This window comes from Hyaena hyaena, unplaced genomic scaffold, assembly GCF_003009895.1.
Source record: "Hyaena hyaena isolate Hyena2069 unplaced genomic scaffold, ASM300989v1 scaffold_699, whole genome shotgun sequence".
NCBI lineage: Eukaryota > Metazoa > Chordata > Mammalia > Carnivora > Hyaenidae > Hyaena > Hyaena hyaena.
The window spans coordinates 257,832-278,161 of record NW_024081332.1 but is presented as its reverse complement, the minus strand read 5'-3'; the positions used below and the strand labels follow the sequence as shown (position 1 = coordinate 278,161).

General features: G+C 48.2%; 1 protein-coding gene across 1 annotated transcript; it reads left to right on the top strand.

Annotated features, from left to right (window-relative positions):
• The first annotated feature begins 641 nt into the window (after positions 1–641).
• ELMOD3 (ELMO domain containing 3) lies at positions 642–18,526 on the top strand. The gene is made up of 11 exons (XM_039217600.1): positions 642–914; positions 4,829–4,906; positions 5,352–5,421; positions 9,247–9,315; positions 10,316–10,404; positions 11,783–11,906; positions 12,155–12,277; positions 13,762–13,892; positions 16,660–16,736; positions 16,971–17,098; positions 17,578–18,526. The coding sequence occupies exons 1-11, from the start codon at positions 864–866 to the stop codon at positions 17,778–17,780; spliced, it is 1,143 nt and encodes a 380-aa protein (XP_039073531.1). The 5' UTR covers positions 642–863; the 3' UTR covers positions 17,781–18,526.
• The last annotated feature ends 1,804 nt before the right edge of the window (positions 18,527–20,330 follow it).

Below are 20,330 nucleotides of genomic sequence, written 5' to 3'. Positions count from 1 at the left end.
ATGTCTGTAAAAGGTGATTGTCAGTGGTGTGTGGGCTGTCTGCCCACCGATGATCCAGATTGTTGTAACAGGCATCCATGATGTCTAGTTCCTCCATGGTAAGTTGTGGGCCTGTCCAGCCCCCTTCCCAAGGCAGGCCCGCAGGATGACTGCCTTAGAGTTAGCCACACTGGCTAAGCGGCTGCAACGTGTACAATATCGGTGTTCACTGAGGAAGGCTAGGCAATGTGTTACATTTTGATTTTCTATCATCATAGGAACCAGGCCTAGTATTCTAAGCCCCCAGACCCAACCTGTGTCTGGAACCTAAGCAAAGCCCAAGCGCTTCCACCAGGATGCCACCAATTAGTTTCACCCCTTTGATAAGCTGTCCCCAAATCCCAGTGAATTCATTGTTAGAATTGACCCCAGCATTTACCAGTGCTGCTTCTGCCTTCTGGACACTTGAGAATCCAACCCTCAGACTCCTCTAGCTTTCATCTAGCATAGATAGGATTAGGCATTTGACTAAACCAGCTGATTTATTCAGAATAAGTTTATTGCTTAAAATTTTTTTAAGTCACTTTTACTTTATAAAGGTTTTACTGAATGATGAAACTAGCTTTCTTTTTTAAATTTTTTTTTTTTTTTTTAACAGGCTGAGATGTCAGAGACCTCAGGGACTTCTTTCAGGACTCACAGAAGCCTCCCACACCCTGGTGACGGCACATAGGGACTGTTTTCCTACTCTTAGTCTGAATGACTGCCAAGAAGGAAGGCAAAGGCAGAGCAGTTGGGTCTCTGGCTTTCCCCGCACTTCTCATCCTTTTTAGACTCCTTTCTGAGGCCAAGGATAAAGTTCACTTAACGAATGACTTTGAGTCATGAATGAAAACTCTCGCTCTTTCCATGAGAAAGAATTAAGAGATGGACAGGTAAGCAAGCACTTCTATTTAGGAAAGAAGGTGTTGGTTGGGGATATGTTGTGAATAGTGATAACACAGAGGATATATCACAAAAATGTAGAACTTTAGAAATGTTATAGGAAAAGCCTAATTATAATGCTCTTTGTTCTATTAGGAGAAGTTTGTGTTTATTCATCTCTGAGTCAATTGCCTTTGTTAGTAGCTTATGTTCTAAATGTATTGTGGGATTTTGTTTTGGATTTGCTTGAGTGAGAGAAGAATTTCAATGAGGAATCCCTCAAGGTATTTGTGATTCATCAGTTTGTTTACCTTATTGACCCTCTGCCAAATAGATGCTTTGGCTTGATTATCCTAGGGTGATGACTTGTGAGCCTGGGAGCTGACCCTCCCTCCCTTACCTTTCTCCCTGCCTTGTCCAGAAATGGCCTTACATCTATTGGCCCCTGGGACAAAGCCTTTGCTTTGGGAGCCCTGGAAGGTTTTCTTCACTGTACTACAGAGAGAAGTCTTTGGCCACTGGAAGGGACTGAATTGAAGAGGAAAAGGAAGGATGAAATGAATCCTGAGCACACAGATCCCTGCAGGGAGTTGTTCAGCATAGTGAATCATCACGTATTTTTGAGAACACATTTTGTGCCTAATACAGTCTTAATGGGTGTCAGAAATAGGAAAGAAGTATAAGAAAAGATTCCTCTACTCAAAGCAGCAGAGTGTGATTTAAAGATAGACTGTGTTGGGGAAAGTAAAAATTCTAGGCACTGGGCACCTGGATGCCTCAGTCGATTGAATGTCTGACTTCCAATCAGGTCACCATCTCACGGTTTGTGACCGTGCTCACAGCAGCAAGCCTGCTTCAGATCCTTTGTCCCCCTCTGTCTCTGCCCCTCCCCACTTGCACTCTCTCTCTCTCTCAAAAAGAAATAAACATTAAAACAAAAAAAACCTCTAGGTACAATTTCAACATACTCACAAAAAAGAAGTAGAGTATGGCTAAGTACTAAGTAGAGTAAGTAGAAGTAGACTTACTACTTACCCCAGAAATGTGGTAGGGGTGAGTGTACAGAGGGGCCAGTGAGCCAGGGTACGGGTGGTCCTTGGTCCCAGATCATGAGCAAGCACCCCTGTTACTCATAAGGTAGAGGTCACTAACTTTTCTTGGGCTCAACTCTAAGTAATTATTTTAAAAGATGCCCCAGAGAAAGCAAAGCAGGTACTCGTAGCAGGAATCCTAAGCTCGGGTCCCTGTCTAAATGTCCAGACTCGGGGTGTGAACAGGTTTGTCATACCGTCAACACCGAGGAAGCAACTCAGAAGAGCTGTTTTCTTGGCACGCAGACCTTTTGCAGGGAGCTTGTGCTGGCTGCAGGGCTGAGAGAAGGGGAGAGACCCTTGCAGTGTAGTTCCAGTGGGTAAGGTGGGCCACCTTGAGGAGACGCAACTGATCTTGAAGGGACTGAAGGCCACAGGAAAGGTGGCGGTAGGGGTGTATTCTGGAGGAAAACCACACGACCCAAGGTCAGAGGCGAGAGGAACTACAGCAAGTATGTTCACAGGACTGAAGTGGGCAATAATAGTGAGAAGGCCTCGGGGCACCTGGGGGGCTCAGTCGGTTGAGCAACACTGACTCTTGACTTCAGTTCAGGTCATGGTCTCACGGTCCGTGAGTTCGAGCCCCGCGTCAGGCTCTGTGCTGACAGCTCAGAGCCTGGAACCTGCTTTGGATTCTCTGTATCCCTCTCTCTCTGCTCCGCACGCCCCCGCACACCCACTCTGTCTCTGTCTCTCAAAAATAAATAAGGATTTTTAAAATTTTTAAATAAATAAACATTGTAAAAAGAAATTAGTGAGGGGGCATCATGAGGCCAGTGATGGAGGAGTTTGTTCAGCTGCGGTGTGTGTCGGCATCCATTCTTGTGTCCTGGTCATAAAGAAATCAAAGCTTTGTTTAAGGAGTAGTAGTTGGCAAAGTATGGGAGGGGGATTAGAGTAACAGAACAGGCTGGGATTCTGGGGCCTTAATATAAGCATTGACTTTTTTTTTTTTTTACTAGTTAATTTTCATTAGTTTCTTTCTTTTATTTATTTTGGAGAAAATAATACATTCACATGGTCCAGACTCCAAAAAACCATGGAGGATGTATTTATAGTGAAAAAACTGCCTTCTACTCTTGTCCCCCGACCACCCAGTTTTCTTCTGGAGGCCAAGTCACTGCTTCCTTGGGTGTAATTCTGGACACAGTGTCAGCAGAGCCAAACAAAATGTATTTGTGTATTTTCTGAAAATACACGTGTTAAAATAGTGTATATATTCTGCCCTTTGCTTTTTCCACTAGATATCTCACGTGGATTGTGCCATATTGTCCACAAAATACTTTCTCATTCTTTTTTATGGCTATATTGGATCTCATTGAGTTAATATGCTCTCATTTGTTTAGCTAGTCCTTTAGTAGGCATTCGGGGTTTTTCTAGCCTTTTGCTATTACAAACAGTGCTACCATGAATGGTGCTATAAGCATGTCATTTTGCACATAGACAAGTATATCTGTTGGGTAAATTCCTAGAATGCAATTGCAGACCCAAAATGTACAAAGTATATCTGATTCTGTCAGGTATTGTCAAGATGTAGAGGTGGAAACAGTTTACCCTTCGGAGTGTTCTAACCCTTGGTTCGCGAGCGAACACTGTGTCATCACACTTTTTGATATTTGCTAACATGATAACTAAAAAATATTATCTCAAATTAGTTTAAAAAATTTTTTTTGTTTTAATGTTTATTTATTTTTGAGAGAGAGAGACAAAGTGCAAATGGGGGAGGGACAGAGAGCCAGAGAGAGACACAGAATCTGGAGCCAGGCTCCAGGCTCTGAGCTGTCAGCACAGAGCCAGACGAGGGGCTTGAACTCATGAACTGCAAGATCATGACTTGAGCTGAAGTTGAATGCTTAACCCAGGCACCCCAATCTCAGAGTAGTTTTATTTGACATTTCTCTTATTTTTTTTTAAGTTTATTTATTTATTTTCAGAGAATGCGAGAACAAGCGGGGGAGGGGCAGAGAGAGAGGGAGAGAGAGAATCCCAAGCTGGCTCTGCTCATGAACCATCAGAACATAACCTGAGCCAGAATCAAGAGTCAGATGCTTAACTGACTGAGCCACCCAGGCGCCCCTGACCTTTCTCTTATGAGTGCCTTTGAGCATTTTTTTGTATGTTTCAGAACTATTTATGCTTCCTTTTCTGTAAGCTGTCCACGTCCATGCCTGTTCTTTTACTGGGATGGGTTTCTTTTCCTAACTAATTTGTAGGATTTTATTTCCAACGTTATTAGGAAAATTAGACCTGTAATGGTAATCTGAATGGCAAAATTTGTTCAAGTGTTTTTTTTCTTTTTATGTTTTATTTATTTCGAGAGAGAGAGAGAGAGGTGGCATGAGCAAGGAAGGGGCAGAGAAAGAGGGAGACACAGAATCCAAAGCAAGCTCCAGGCTCTGAGCTAGCTGTCAGCACAGAGCCCAACGCGGGGCTAGAACCCACAAACCATGAGATCATGACCTGAGCCAAAGTCAGACACTTAACTGACTGAGCCACCCAGGCGGCCCTCAAGTGGTTTTTTTAAGCTCTGATGGGGCAAGGTTTAGCTGAGCAGAATGTCCAAAGGTAACGGAACTGCCTCACTGAACTTTACTTACTCAGAGCCCTGAGACGTTTCATGGAGCCAGGAAATCTGAGATAGCATTAATTAAGCTTTTTGCAGTTTTTCTTAAGACTAGATTAAGCAAGTTTCCCTTACAGTGTTCCTTATAGTTGACTTCTAAGGAGTTTAGCCATTTTCATGGGTGTGGTATTGGAAAAAGGTGTGACATTTAAGCTGTCAACATTGGAAGACCTATATGTGCCCAAGAGCTTGACCCTGCTTTGTCTTACAGATTGAAAGTGTGTGTGCTGGGTGTCCTTCACCATATGACAAGGACAACAGTGTTCTTCAGGCTTTCAGAGGGATTCCTGTATGTATCACCCAAGCCCAGTACCTCCTGCCCGTACAAGCTTCTGTTGCATGTTGGTCTGTGGTGCCAGGCACCAGGGACATAGGACAGCACAAACCTTGCCTCTAGGAGCTCACACTTGGGAGCAGAGGTGTGGGGCACAAACTTGCAAAACAACCTCTGACTAGCAAAATAATTACTCTAGTGAAGCAGACTAAAGTGCAGGGGGAATACCAAAGGCACACCGCAGTCTCAGTTGAGTATTGTGAACTATTAAAGGAGAGCATATGCTTGTCCACACATCGCCCAACTTGTACATCAGAGTTGGAGTTTTCCATGTGCTTCTCTTTTAAGATTGGCTTTAATCAACTCATCCTTCTGGTCTCCAGTTCCAAGGGTGGGGGTTGGTTGTGTGGATGGAGGGGTGTGGATTTGCCCTCACACTAAAGGTCAGCTGCCCCTACAGATCTCAGAGTTGAAGAACAATGGCATCCTCCGGGCCCTGACAGCTGAAGCGATTGGATGGGAGCCAGGTGGTAAGGCCCCCTTCAGGGCCCTTGGAGCCTGGGTGGGACCCATGTTCAGAGCTCCCCATGTCTACTTTTCATCATTTGAACTTCTTTCACTACTTGTCCTATAGAATTTTATAGATTTATCATCCTTCAAAGAAAATTAGAATCAACACTGGATTAGGAGTCAGAAGGCTTGAGTCCTAATCTAGCTCTGCTCGTGTACTTTTGGGGAAACCATATCATCTTTGTGTCTACGGTGGGGATACCAATGCCTCCTTTATCCTCAGAGCGATATTGTGACAATGAAATGATTCAGTGCATGTGAAAAGCCTTAGAAAAAGTACCCTATTTTATCTGCTTTATGTGATTCTCTCATATACTGTATTTAAAGCTCATTTCACTTGCTGGTTTATGACATGGAAACGCCTACTCATCAGTTGAGAAACACTAGTTATGAAATGCTATAATTCTGGGTTAAGTGCTGCCTCCCTCACCTACCAGCTGTAGTATCTAGGGCCATGTTTCTTAACCTTGTAACCTTTACTTACTTCATCTTATAAAGCTGAGTGAGTGACAGAAATTGTGTAAAGCATAAGTGAGCTAAATAAGGTAAAGTGCTTAGCACACAGACTACAAATCTGTAGTAAGTGCTCATTGATTTGTGTTGTCATCTTTAAATTCCATAAACTGAAAATATAATCTCCAAAAATTTGGGTCTTGCTAAAAATATTCTAATGTGGAAAAATTATTTGGAGATATATGAAATTTCTTCTAATAGAATTTTATCAGGGCACCTGGGTGGCTCAGTCAGTTAAACATCTGACTGGCTCAGGTCTTGATCTCATGGTTCATGAGTTTGAACCCGCTTCAGATCTTCTGTCCCCCTCTTTCTGCACCTGCCCTGTTCACACACTCTCTTAAAAATAAATATTTAAAAAAGAAAAAGAATCTTGGGCCACCTGAGTGGCTCAGTCAGTTAAGCGTCCGACTTCAGCTCAGGTCATGATCTCATAGTTCATGAGTTTGAGCCCCACGTCGGGCTCTGTGCTGACAGCTCAGAGCCTGAAGCCTGCTTTTCATTCTGTGTTTCCTCTGTCTCTGCCCCTTGCTCTCTCTCTCTCTCAAATAAATAAACATTAAAAAAAAATTTTTAAGAATTTCATCTTCGCTGTATGATGACAAACCTAACATTTATTAGATGTTTTGCTTTAAATGCCAAAATATTTTATATTTCAGTACAACTGGCATTTATATGCCAGATATTTTTAATCGTATTGAATGATTACAGTTTTCTTCCAGACCGCTCACAGCTCATTTAAGTTTATAGGCTCATGAGGCTTCTGGCTGGCTCAGTTGTAGAGTGTGCGACCCTTAATCTTGAGGTTATGAGTTCGAGCTTCACGTTGGGTATAGAAATTACTTTTAAAAAATAAAATTTGGGAGTCACCTGGCTGGCTCAGTTAGTTAAGCATCCAACTTATACTTAGGTCATGATCTCACAGTTTGTGAATTTGAGCCCCACATTGGTCTCTCTGCTGTCAGAGTGGAGCCTGCTTCAGATCCTCTGTCTCCCTCTCTTTCAAAAATAAACATTTAGGGGTGCCTGGGTGGCTCAGTCAGTTAAGCATCCGACTCTTGATTTCAGGTCAGGTCATGATCTCACAGTCTGTGAGTTCGAGTCCGTGTTGGGCTCTGCACTGAGTGAGGAGCCTGCTTGGGATTCTGTCTCCTTCTCTCATTGCCCCTCCCCTGCTTGCTCGCGCACGCGCTTTCTTTCTCTCAAAATAAATTTTAAAAAATAAATAAACTTAAAAAAAACAGAAACTTCTTAAAATAAACATTGAAAAAATAAAATCTTGGATAGATAGATAGATAAAGCTAAGCAAGCTTACTAACTCAGCAGTGCTATTTCGTGTGTAAGTGAAAGAGAGCCCAAATAAAGGAGGCAGTCAAAAGAGGAAGAAAGATAAAGAACTGTGTACATGTGAGCTGTATTTACTCTCCTAAAGGTTTGTGTTTTGCCTCCACTGTTTTCTGTTAGTCAGGGGGGCACTAGTATTTATGTCAGGATTGTCTTTGGACGGAGGAGGAGCTTCCCTGGTTCCAAGAGGAAGGGGAGGAGGTGCTTTTTCATGCCTTGGACATTTGTCCCCAGTGTTTCGGCACCGGAGTGCAGCTGCTGGCTGGGACCTTATACCTCCTGTTGACTGACCTGCAGTCTCAGCAGATTTGTACATCTTGCTGGTGAGGCTTCTCCTCCTGACTCACAAGCTTCTGCCAAGTTCTTTGTAGGTGAGGGTGTGTGGGGTGAGAAGTTGACCAGGTTGCTTGGAATGAGGGCCTGTGAGGTGAAGAGTCCATGAAGCTGGGTGTGGGTGAGGGTGAAGGGTGACAAGGCCCTCGTCGCGCCATCCTGAGCAATCCCTGCTGCCGCTCCACACTCCTCTTTGTTCAGCCGCTTTCTCCCTCCTTTTCATCTCCCAGGGATCCAAAGTGCTGGAAGGAAGTTTCGTTTTCTTCACCACCCAAGGTCAGGCACTCTGTATCCTGGCGAGGTTATCTAGCTTGGAGGCCCTGAGGCTCGGCGTCCCGGCCCACCCCAGAGCGGGGCTGGCAAGATTGAATTTCCTAGAAATCAATCCGAACCCGTGTCCCCTGCTGCCACTGCCCACCGCCCCCCGGACCCGAACCCAGGATGGTCAGTGACTCTAGCTGGCATGCACTGAGTACTGCTCTTTGGGCCACGTCGTGGCCTGAGAAGCTAAGGAGTTATGCCAGCCTCACGGCAGCACAGGAGCAGCGGCACATGGTTAGCGCATTGCCCACGGGAGCACCGGCAGGAGCGGCGGAGATGAAGGCTTCTGGAGTGTGCTCTCAGCAACAGCCCTCCGTGGCTTCCCAGCAGCTTTCTCTTCCTCAACATTTGTTACTGGTTTGAGTTTCCAGTAGCATTTTAGTGATTTTATTTTATTTACAAGTATGCCTTCAAAACAGTGTATTGTCCTGTGCTACCCTCGGTCAAGACTGCATGGCTGAGAGGAACTGCCCCTTCACTTTTGCCACGGGAGATGGAGGCTGGAGAGGTCATGATTTGGGTTCTTGGACTCAAGTCTCTCCGTTTTCTCCATTATCTGTTGATTTCCTCTCTCGCAAATGGGGAAACGCCCATGACAGGACATGCCACCAGCAGTCTGGGCTAGAGAGTGATGGCTGTGGTTTGGAGAAAGGGCTATCGAGGCTGCATGGTGGTCATAGAGAGCCTGTCTTGCTGCTTTCGTTCACTTAGCAAGCATCTGTTGAGCACTTGCCCTGAGTCAGGCACTGAGCTAGGTTCTGGACCCTGTCCCCCTCTAGCTCCCGGTGTGGTGGGAGAGCCCATTACAGCTCTGGTGAGCACTGGGTGTCAGGAGCTTATGGAGGACCGGCTTCCAGTTCAGACTTCATGAAGTCAAAAAAGGTGTGCGGGTGAGGGCTGATGTCAGAGTTGGCTGGGGTGCTGACTGTCCGCAGTGGGGGAATGGTCTGTGCAGAGGCACCGCAGGTGGGAGGCATGGAGGGACTCTGCATGCCTGACGGCACAGGTAGAGATGCAAGAAAGACCCAGATTGTGAAAGTATTTGGATGCTGTGCTGGAGAGTGTGGGTTTTATCTTGAGAATTACGGAGAATCCCTGGAGGGCTTTGAGCAGAGGCTGGCATCACGTCTGCCTTTTCGAACGTTCACTCTGGCAGCCATGTGGAGAGGGTATCTGAGGGCAGTGAGACCCAAGGCAGGCAGACAAGGCTGGGGCTGCAGCCGCGATCCGGACATGCCTAGATCTCAGAGGGTCTCCTTTTCTTGCTATTACAGCTGTGAGTGTGGAGGTGCTCAGAGCCCAAGAAGAATGGGAAGCTGTGGACAACATCCAGACAGAGACAGGTAACCACAGGAATAGCACTGTCCCCACACAGCCCCGCTGCTAGTAAGGGCTCCATCCACACATGTGGCTAACATTTTTGTGACACTGAGATTAGGAGACAACTACTGAGCATTTTCATTTTAGCTCCAGACATAGAATAAATTATCTCTCCAAATCCAGAGATGATGACATTCTCCCTCTGGAGGAAAGGGGAACGAATGCCATGGGGAAAGGGCTGCCATCTACTCAGACCTGAGAGAAGATGGGGAGGACCTTGGCTGGGATCAGCTTCTGCAGAGTGATGAGGTCGAGCAGAAGGATGGAGGCTGGCAGCCTGGGTCCCTGCCTAACGTTGTTCACTGTACAAGGAAGTCTCCGGAGATAGGGGTGGAAGCCATCTGCTGGAAGGCTCTGAGGGCTGGGTAAAAATGGTCTCACTTCCTCTTTTGACAGGTTCAGACGGAGCTATAAGAGGGTAGAACTGGGACCCATACATGGTCTGAGCTCTCCTGGAGCTCCTGAAAAGTCATTACAATGGACTGTATCAGTCCTCACCTATAGCTGCTAACTGATAAGTTAATTCCCTGTGGACGGTACCAAAGGACAGAGAAGGGGTCATTCATATAGAGGGTATGAAAAGGGGCAAAGTAGTGGTTAGGAAAGGCCCCTAAACAGACCTTAGCATGTTCCTATAGGGGTACCTACTCCAATCAGTGACTTGCCTCCTCACAGATGAGTGGAATTTAGGGACCCCCCCACCCCTTGCAGGGCAGATCTGTCCCTACTCAACTGCAGAGGGCAGCCTAGCAAGCCTCTGAACAGCACCGTCTAAAAAGGCAGTTGGCCCAGCAGATGATGGCAGCCCCTTGAAAGAGGATTGGTTTTAGCTGTAGGTATCTGACGTTGGCAGCTGAAGGCCAGCACTTGGCTTAGAGGTGACAACCAGAGGGCCCTCGGTAAATGCTCGCTGACAGAATGACTACTATTATCCATCCTGGACTGTCTTCTCTTTTGCTACAGGTCAGGCCAGCTCAGACCAGCCGGGGCAGCTAATCTCCTTCAGTGAGGCGCTGCAGCATTTCCAGACTGTGGACCTTTCTTCCTTCAAGGTATGAAGTAAGGAGGTTTGGGTTCTCAGGCAAAGCACCTTCTTCCCAGGGGCCAGGTTTCTATCCCACACCGGGTAAACAAGTTAGAAGCTTCCAGTTGAGGACCCTACCTCACCTAAGAAATCTTAGAGCACAGAATCAGGGGTAGCTAAGGACCCATGCTTCATCTAGGACCCCAGTGCCCTTTTTGGGACCATGTCCCCAGAGTTCTTGTGGTTAGATAGTTCCTTAGGGAAGCAAGGCATCCAGTCTCGAAAGCTGAGAAATTCATGGCCATTGTAGGAAAATCTTCTCTTCCCTCAGGGAACCAGAAGTGATTTGAGAATTTTAAAAATATGTGAGGTTGGAAAAAGAAGAAACATTGAAGAGAATAAAAGCTTGCAGGCTTTCTGGGTCATCTTGAGTGACTACAAGTAACTTTAAGAGGATTGTGATTTCAGATCTCCAACGTAAAACCAGGTTTAAGAGAAGCAGCAAAGACAAGAATCGGGTTGGTTTTTAGGACCCAGAGAGCCAGAAGCTCCCCAAATCAGAAAACTCTAAGACCTGCTGTGGTGGCCCTGAAGCCATAAGTCAGCATAACCTGCTTGAGGCGGTGCTGGTTGTGGTACGGACAGAACGCTCCAGCCACTCCTCAGGGATCCAGCTCCAAAAAAGTTCTCACCAAACGCCCCTCCCCACTGGCTCCCTCACTCTGGAAGCTGAGAGGACCTGTGAGACTTAAACTCTATGTCCTTTCCAGAAAGAGACAGACCTACAAAAGGTAAAGCAGCCCTGCCAGGAAACCTGGCCTGGCTCTTGTCAGAGCAAAGCGAGGTTCCCGGCGCCAGCCATCTCCAGCCTTCTTGGCAATCAGTGGAATAGGCGGCTCTGGAGAAGCCCGGAGGAGCAAATGCAGACAACAGGCTAATAATGTCTGTATTTGGGGACATCTCTTTTCTACTTACAAAACTCCTAGGGGTCAGAGAGCCTGTCTCCAGAGATTGAGCAGCCGTTTCTTAGCTTCTGCCCATTTCCGCTGGCCCACAGACCAGCCAGTTAGTAGGGGAGCTACTTCTTTCTGCAACAACAGTCCCTGTGCTTATTCTGAAGGCCAGTTTATTAAGCAGGTGAACTCAGAGGGGCGCGTGGGTGGCTTAGTGGGCTGAGCGTCCATCTCTTCATTTCAGCTCAGGTCATGATCCCAGGGTTGTGGGATCAAACCCCGCATCGGGCTCTGCGCTGAGCGTGGAGCCTGCTTAGGATTCTCTCTTTCCTTCTGCCCCTCTCCCCTGCTCATGCTCTCTCTCTCTCTCTCTCCCTAAAATTAAAAAAAAAAAAAAAAAAAAAAAGCAAGTGAACTCAGCGCTCTGCTCATTGCCTGCAATTTCCTCCCCAGAAAAGAATCCAGCCAACTATTCGAAGGACTGGGCTCGCTGCCCTCCGGCACTGCCTCTTCGGGCCTCCGAAGCTCCACCAGGGCCTCCGTGAAGAAAGGGACTTGGTCCTGACCATTGCTCAGTGTGAGTGCCCGGGGCTGCATCTGTGGGCAGGTAGAGAGCACTGTTTGCCTACCCGTTGTCAAGGCTAAGCCAGAGGTCTTGACTGTACCACATTGTGGGGGAGAGCGGGAGCTGCGGGATGAAAATGTGGGAGAACACGGTGATGTAAGTACAGTCCAGATCTATCTCCTGCGAACCATTTTCTGGGAAACCCTCAGTTGTCCCTTCAGAGGCCAGCAATCTGATGTGGGGGGTGTGTTTTGGGGTAGGTGGCCTGGATAACCAAGACCCGATGCATGGCCGCGTCCTCCAGACTATCTATAAGAAGCTGACTGGCTCCAAGTTTGACTGTGCCCTCTACGGAGCCCACTGGGAAGATCTGGGCTTTCAGGGTAAGAGCCAGGAATGGTTCATCTTTTCTTTGACCCCTGCTTCCACCACTAGAGTGAGAGCCCAGACAGTCCTCTTCCTATCATGCCGATGCCCTGAGGCCTGATATCTGCGGGGGAAGAGGGTACAGTAAATGCAAAGGCCCGGAGGTGAGCATGTTCACTATGCTTGAGTAATAGCAAGGAATGTGGCTGAAGTGAAATGATCACTTGTGGCCTTACAGGCCATTGTCAAACATTTACTCTAAGTGAGACAGAAACCATCAGAGTGATAGGATTTGGAATCTAGTGTTTTATTTCTCCTCTTCCCTTTTACCTACTTAGACTACTTTATTTTTTGAGTGAAACAAAATGATTTTAGCTGTTTTACATTATACAACTCTTTTCAAAATCATATCAAGTTATTTTTATATGAAATAGGAAAATGTCTTCACTTAAAAAGGAAATTTTAGGGGCACCTGGTTGGCTCAATTGGTTAAACATCCCTGCTCTTGATTTCAGATCAGGTCATGATCTCACGGTTTGTGGGTTCGAACCCCGCATTGGGTTCTGTGCTGACAGCTCAGAGCCTGGAGCTTGTTTCAGATTCTGTGTCTCCCCCACTTGTGCTCTGTCTCTCTCTGTCTCAAAATTAAATAAAAAAACAAAAAAAAATTTTTTTCCTCCATATGCCATGATAATCATGTCAGTGGTATGATTTTTGTTTCAACCGTCAATTTTAAAAACTCAAGAGAAGGAGCAAAATCTGCTGTATTTACCCATATGTTTATTCTTTCCATGTTCTTTTTTCCTTTTTGATATTCTGAGATTTCTTCTTTTATCGTTTCCTTTCATTTTCAAGAACTTCTTTTAGCCATTTTCTAAAGTAGTCCTGCTGGTGATAAATTAGTTTCAGGTGTATAATACAGTGTTTCCACAGTTCCATGTATTACTCAGTGTCATCAAGATAAATGTACTCTTTTTTTCTTTATTTATTTTGAGGGGGACAGAGACAGCATGATCAGGGGAGGGGAAGAAAGAGAGAGAGTGGGAGAGGAAGAGAGAGAGAGGGAGAGAGAGAATCCCAAGCAGGCTCCTTGCTGGCAATGCAGAACCCAACATGGGGCTCAAACTCACAGAACTGAAATCATAACCTGAGCTGAAACCAAGAGTCAGACACTCAACTGACTGAGCCACTGGGCACCCTGTTTGGCCCTGCTAGTGTCACTGGCTAAGAGGGGGCCCTGGTACCGAACTACAGGACTCATTACAGGAGTCCCATGTAGACTTTATTGACATCACAAGGGTTTGGGGGCTCAGTCCCAGCTCCCCAGTTTTCTGACACTACCTTGGAGAAACTAAGGGACACCTTGTTACAGTCAGGCAGGGGTGGAAGTCCAGACTCCACACTTGGCCTATAGCAAAGGTAAAGTCCTTGAAGCTCATGGGAGGGGGGCTTCATTTGGCATTGCTCGCCGTCACCCTTCATGTCCTCATCTCTGTTACAGGAGCAAATCCGGCCACAGACCTGAGAGGAGCAGGCTTCCTTGCCCTCCTGCACCTGCTCTACCTGGTGATGGACTCAAAGACTTTGCTGATGGCCCAGGAGATTTTCCGCCTGTCTCGTCACCATATCCAGGTGGGGCTTTGCTGGGGATCCAGAAGAAAGGGCTGTGGAGCCAGGATCTGGGTGCACGGTGCTCCTGAAATCAAGAGAGCCCCATAGGGTGCTGTCTCTAGCGGTTGGAGGCTCTCAGGACAACTGGGGCCAAACCAGGTCCAGGCTTTCCCCCGCTAGCCTGACCTGCACTGGGATCTGAGCTGCACTACTTGTTAGCTGCACTAACTACTTGTTAGCCTGGGTCTTAAGCAAGTGCTTCAACTCCTCAGAGCCTTGGTTGCTTTCATCCATAGAATGGAAATCACGGACACTTCAGTTGAATAGTTGGGAAAATTAAATGAGATAGTATATAAAAGCACGGGACACAGCTGTGATATTAATGTGTCAACTCACTGTCCTCCCTGAGGGAATCTCTTCAACAATATTAATGGGTTATCCTGACCCTGAAGGAGAAGAGTTAGGCTTTATGTGCCCCAGAGGAGGAGCTTTGCCTGTGAGGGTCAAGTGACACACGTTCTTATTTACAGGCCAGAGGTGGCTTCTGTAGCCCTCGGTCTGTCCAAGCCTTCTTTGGGGTCGGGCTTCATGTTTTCCCAAGTAATAAAAGGTGGTAGTTTCACCTTTGGTTTGGTTTGTTTTGTTTATTTTTTTTTAAGATTTTATTTTAAAATAATCTCTGCACCCAACGTGGGGCTTGAGTTCACAACCCTGAGATCACAAGTCTCACACTCCATGGACTGAGCCATCCAGGTGCCCCATCCCACCATTTTATTTTCTTTTATTTTTAGAATTTTTTTAATGTTTATTTACTTTTTTTTCTTTAAAATTGTTAATGTCTTATTTATTTCTGAGAGACAGAGAGGCAGCATGAGCAAGGGAGGGTCAGAGAGAGAGGGAGACACAGAATCTGAAACAGGGTCCAGGCTCTGAGCTAGTGGTCAGCACAGAGCCCAATGCGGGACTTGAACCCACGAACTGTGAGATCATGACCTGAGCCGAAGTTGTACACTTAACCGACTGAGCCACCCAGGTGCCCCCCATCCCACCATTTTAGAAAACAAATTTGACTGTTTCCTGCCATTCATCTATGCCAGATGCATAGGACCTGGAATTTACCCACTAAACAAAAAAATTTAAGTCATTTATTTATTTTGAGGGAGAGAAGAAGAGGGAGAATCTTAAGCAGGCTCCATGCTGCCAATGCAGAGCCTGACTCGGGGCTCAGACTCACAAACTGTGAGATCATGACCTGAGCCGAAGTTGTACACTTAACCGACTGAGCCACCCAGGTGCCCCCCATCCCACCATTTTAGAAAACAAATTTGACTGTTTCCTGCCATTCATCTATGCCAGATGCATAGGACCTGGAATTTACCCACTAAACAAAAAAATTTAAGTCATTTATTTATTTTGAGGGAGAGAAGAAGAGGGAGAATCTTAAGCAGGCTCCATGCTGCCAATGCAGAGCCTGACTCGGGGCTCAGACTCACAAACTGTGAGATCATGACCTGAGCCGAAATCAAGAGTTGGACACTCAACTGATTGAGCCCCCCAGGAACCCTCACTAAATAAATTTTTCTTCAGCATTCCCTATGCTAGTTATTGTGCTTAGTGCTTGAGATACATCAGTGAACAAAGCAAAGGTCCTTCTAGCACAGAAGATAAGGCAGTGAGGCTAACACGTAAATGAATGATCGATGCTCAAAGGTGATAAGTGCTAAGGAGAAAGAACAGGTGGGGTAAGGTTAGGGTGCTCAGGGTCCCTCTTATGAGAGGGTGGGACTTAAACCAGACCTTGAAGGAGGTGAAGGTGTTGACCCAGTTGGTATCTGGGGAGAGCATTCCACACAGAGGAGCAGCAAGAGCACAGGCACTGAGGAAGGAGTGTGTCTGGCACATGAAGGGGCACCAGAGAGCCAGCCGGACTGGAAGGATCACAGAGGAGCACTCAGAAGGGAGGTCATATGACTGATGGGCACTGGATGGCAGAAGGCCTGCTAGATTATGGGAAGGACTTTTGATTTTACTCTGAATAAAGCAGGGGTTTCCAGCAGCCTGGAATACATGATTCAACTCAACATTTTTACTTTTTTTTATTTATTTATTTTTAAATGTTTTATTTATTTCTAGGAGAGAGAGAGAGAGACAGCATGAGCAGGGGAGGGTCAGAGAGAGAGGGAGTCACAGACTGAAACAGGCTCCAGGCTCTGAGCTGGCAGTCAGCACAGAGCCCGACGCGGGGCTCGAACCCACGGACCGCGAGATCATGACCCAAGCGAAAGTCGGACGCTCAACCGACTAAGCCACCCAGGCGCCCCAAGAAGTTGATTTTTAATTATGTTTAATTTTTTAACTATATGTTTTTTAAGTTTGTTTACTTATTTTGAAAGAGAGAGAACACAAGTGGGTCAAGAGAGGGGGAGAGAGAGTGCAGAGCCTGATATAGGGCTGGATCTCACAAACTGTGAGGTCATGACTTGGGCTGAAGTCCGATGCTTAACTGACCTAGCTACCCAGGCACCCCTAATTTTTAACTAATTTAAGTAGCTCTGTGTGGCTGTCTGCTACCATACTAGACAGCACACACAGTTCTGCATCATAATGTGATGGCTTTTCCTTCTCAGGGGAAGCAGATGGGATAAAGAGACTTTGGCTCTTACTCCCAACTAAGGAGTGTACTGACCTGTGTGTGCCTCTCAGGGGGTGTCCTTGGGGTATGTGCAACAATGCAAATTAACGTGTGAAGAGCCAGGCTGTCCCTGACTCTGTGCCCGCTCCATTCCAGCAATTCCCCTTCTGTTTGATGTCCGTGAATATCACCCGCATCACAATCCAGGCCTTAAGGGAGGAGTGTCTTTCCAGGTGAGTCCCCACATTGGTCACCCCCACCCGGGTGAGGAGAGCGACCCAGCAGAGCCTGGTTCCCTCCCACTCCTGCCCCATTCTCCCCCAGTCTCCCCCTCCCGGAGCCCCAACAGAGTCCAGCCCCAGAGGTGCAGGCTGCCTGAGGAATGGCTCCCTGGGGGAACAGAGGGTGGGAGGCACCTAGCTGTCAGCTTGTGTGCTGCAGAACGGGTCACCCTCCTTCTGCTGTAGGGAGTGTAACCGGCAGCAGAAAGTGATCCCAGTGGTGAACAGCTTCTACGCCGCCACCTTCCTCCGCCTCGCACACGTTTGGAGGACTCAGCAGAAGACCATCGCTGACTCCGGCTTTGTCCTCAAAGGTGTGCTCTTTCTTCGTGGGGAGGTCTGAACTCCTAAGGTCCCCACGTTCAGGGACCCCAGCATGGTTGCTAGGTTTGGGTTACGGTTCCCTACCTGGTCCCTCCCATTCACACCTTCTCAAACTCCAGCTTCCCAAAATCTCCATCAGCCCACCCACTGGAGTCTGCTGGTCATCCTTTCTCTCCACCTCTCCTCCCCTTCTAACTTCAGATCATATTTACTGAATCAAAAGCTGGGTCCAACAGTTGGCCTGACCATTCAGAGTTGAGACTGTCCTGGCCAAGGTAGAATGAGTAGTTCCTGTGGCTTACATGGTCCGTCAGCCTCCCTCTCTGGAGAGCTCTCCACCTTGGACTCTTTCACCCTTGTCGCCACGGGGTCTGGGCTGGGGGTGCCCCCCACCCCAGAGCTGCTAGGCCTGGACTGGTGTGCAGTGCAAAACGCCCTCAAGCCTTTTGTTCTCATTCCTCTGTTCCAGACTTGGAAGTGTTGGCCAAGAAGAGCCCGAGGCGGCTGCTCAAAACCCTGGAAATCTACCTGGCTGGAGTGGCAAAGGGACAGGCCTCCTCGTTGGGAACACAGAAGTGCTATGGGCCACAAGCGCCTCACTCCAAGGATCTCACCTTCACAGGCGTGTGTGACCTGCCACCACATTCATCCACAGGCACACGACTGATCTGACCGACCAGAGGCTGACAGCAAGACCTAACTGCTGGACCACATGGCCTTTGGAAGTACATAGGGCACATTATGCCGAGTACACACTGGCTGGGCCTGCTTGGGGAAGCCGCGGACCCTCACCCACGAGGGACGTTAGGGATAGTTAGACTCGTGCCACACCCCGCAGACCAGCCTCCAGAGCAATGAACTTGCCACAGTTGGAATTGGGCTAGTTTAGAGCTGGTTTCCAGGTAATCCCAGTGAGTGAATGGATCATGAGGCGGGAAAGCCCTTCCTGGCTGTTCTGTGTATCCGCACATTGAAAGATACACCCACACAGAGGCCGCCAGAATTCTGACTCCTGGGGCATCAGGCTTTCAGGCCCCGGGTGCCCACAGGACAGGGACCCTGTGGCTAGCATTTGAAGGGAATAGCAGTGGCAGCAGCCAACAGGGGGCAGCATGAACCAGAGCAAGAGCCTTCCCCTCCTCCACTGGCTGCTGCTGCAGGACCCCTCTGGGATTTCTGGCCTCACACTTACCCCACCCTCGGCTCCCCATGCCTCTGCCCCGCTGTTAAGGTTCCAAAAGCTTTCAGCTGGGTGTCTCCATTGCTGCCCATCCCCACCGCCCACCAGCTGGGCACCCCACTACGGCACAAACCCCACCCTGTGAAGGTGCATGGTTCCCACCAGGGGTGCTTTACTGGCCTGGATGATGGAGGAAATTCACACTCCGGCAGCTTTTGAATAAAAGACTTGTCCTAGGCCAAGGACCCCAAGTGTTTTCCTCCAGGACAAGCCTGGTTAGAGCCAGGTGCTCCAGCTCAGGGAAGGCACCGGCCCCACGCTCCAAGGGAAGGCTGCTCTGCCCTGGCCACGCTCCTGCTGAGGGCATAGGTGTCCATCCCGCACTTACAGGCCCAGGGACGCCTCCCACACTCCACAGCCAGTGGGCCACGTGGCCCTAGCTGCCATGAAGGTTGCTAAGAGGCATCCACGTGTTTTTCCTATGCGTGCTTCTGGGAAGCTGGTAGCTCTGTGGCTCCGTTCCTCCAGGCCACGGTATCCTTAGCTGGGCAGCAGGGGGCAGCCAAGACCCCACAGCACTGTTCCTGTCCTCTGTACTCCTTCCAGTAGACCCACTGAAGACCACTGTCCAAGCCTCGCAGGCCTCTCTGAGTCTAACCCCCTGGAGCTGGGGCCCATCACAGAGGTGGGGATGACAGCTAGCCACCAAGCAGGAAACAGCGGGGGACTCCCCCTGCTATCAGCAGATGCCACGACTCTGCAGTTTGAGTCACACAGCACTGTCTTGGCCAGACCTGAACTAATCCTTTGTCCACTTTTCTTCCTCCAGTCTGGGTGCTTAGCTGGCCTGCAAGGGTGGCAGGGAGCTTTGTTGGGCTCGGTAGAGCCGGAGTACAGAAAGGCGACAGCTCAGCCCCCACTTGAGAATCAGGTTCCGTAGTTCCTTCCCTCAGATTCCTTCCGCTGGCTCTCAGGCCGAAGCCTAACTCAGCAGAGCCGGTGGTGAGTGCCCAGGTTGTGGCAGGCTCAGGGAAGCAGTGCGCACGGGCCTCTAGCTGGAGGGTGGCAGCCCTTTCTAACCAAGTCACTTCCTGTGTAATGCTCTCCAGGGTGCTCGTTCAACTTTGGGACATTACCAAGAACACAGTCCAGGGATTAAGTTCTGGTTCTGTTGGGGAAGGAGGCAGGGGACTGAAACACTCTGACAATAGATGCAAAGATCTTAACCTGTGCTGTTTTCTTGGGAAGGGCCTATGTAGGCCTTCCATGGGAGACCTGAAATGCTTCACCACCCCAACAATGTCAGAGCCACGGATTTGATGCAGCCCTCACTCTCTCTCCTTTACAAATCATCACTGCCACATGCTGTCTGTATCAGCTGACAGCTCCACTGAGGGAAGGCTGGAGATGCTGTGCAGGGGAGGTGACTTTGTGCTGCTTTGCACAACATCAACAAGATGAACTTGATCAGAATTTGTTTGGGATGGAAGAATCCAGCAGGTGAGAGCTCAGAAGCCATAGAGCACTTGGATCCCAGGGATGAGGGTGGGTCAGGATAGCCACAGCCCTGCCTCGCCTTATGAACTTGAGTCCAGGCTTACCCATACTTGCTCTTTCCCACCCAGATCCTGCCTTCCAGGGTAGGACCACTTTGGGTGACTGTTCTCCTATTTGGCTATCTAGCCTCTTTGATATTCCAGCCATTGCATCATTGTACAAGAGAATGAACTAAAGCCTAGACGCGAGGTAAAGCAACTCACCCAGGATGAAATAGAGACGGGGAGAACCAGAAGCCGTGACTCCCCACCCTCATGGCACTTTCCCTCAGCCCTACAGGGGCCCTGTGCTCATAGGCCTAACATGATGCAATGTGCCTGTGAGGTGACAGGCCAGACTTCTGCACAGCAGCGAGAAGTTGTTCTTGTCCTCTTGATCGGCAAGCATGTCATCTGGAAGCCACCTCACAATGGTTTATTAGGGCAGCTGAGGAAATACTGGCTCGAAAGGAAATACATCCCGAGTCGGTTGCCATAATCTCGTCC

Excerpts from the sequence above, each read along its gene's own strand:
- ELMOD3 (XM_039217600.1), top strand. The coding sequence starts at position 864 with ATGAATGAAAACTCTCGCTCTTTCCATGAGAAAGAATTAAGAGATGGA. Across the intron at positions 11,907-12,154 it reads GGTCCTGACCATTGCTCAGT|GTGGCCTGGATAACCAAGAC; the intron begins GTGAGTGCCCGG and ends GTTTTGGGGTAG. Across the intron at positions 12,278-13,761 it reads GGAAGATCTGGGCTTTCAGG|GAGCAAATCCGGCCACAGAC; the intron begins GTAAGAGCCAGG and ends TCTCTGTTACAG.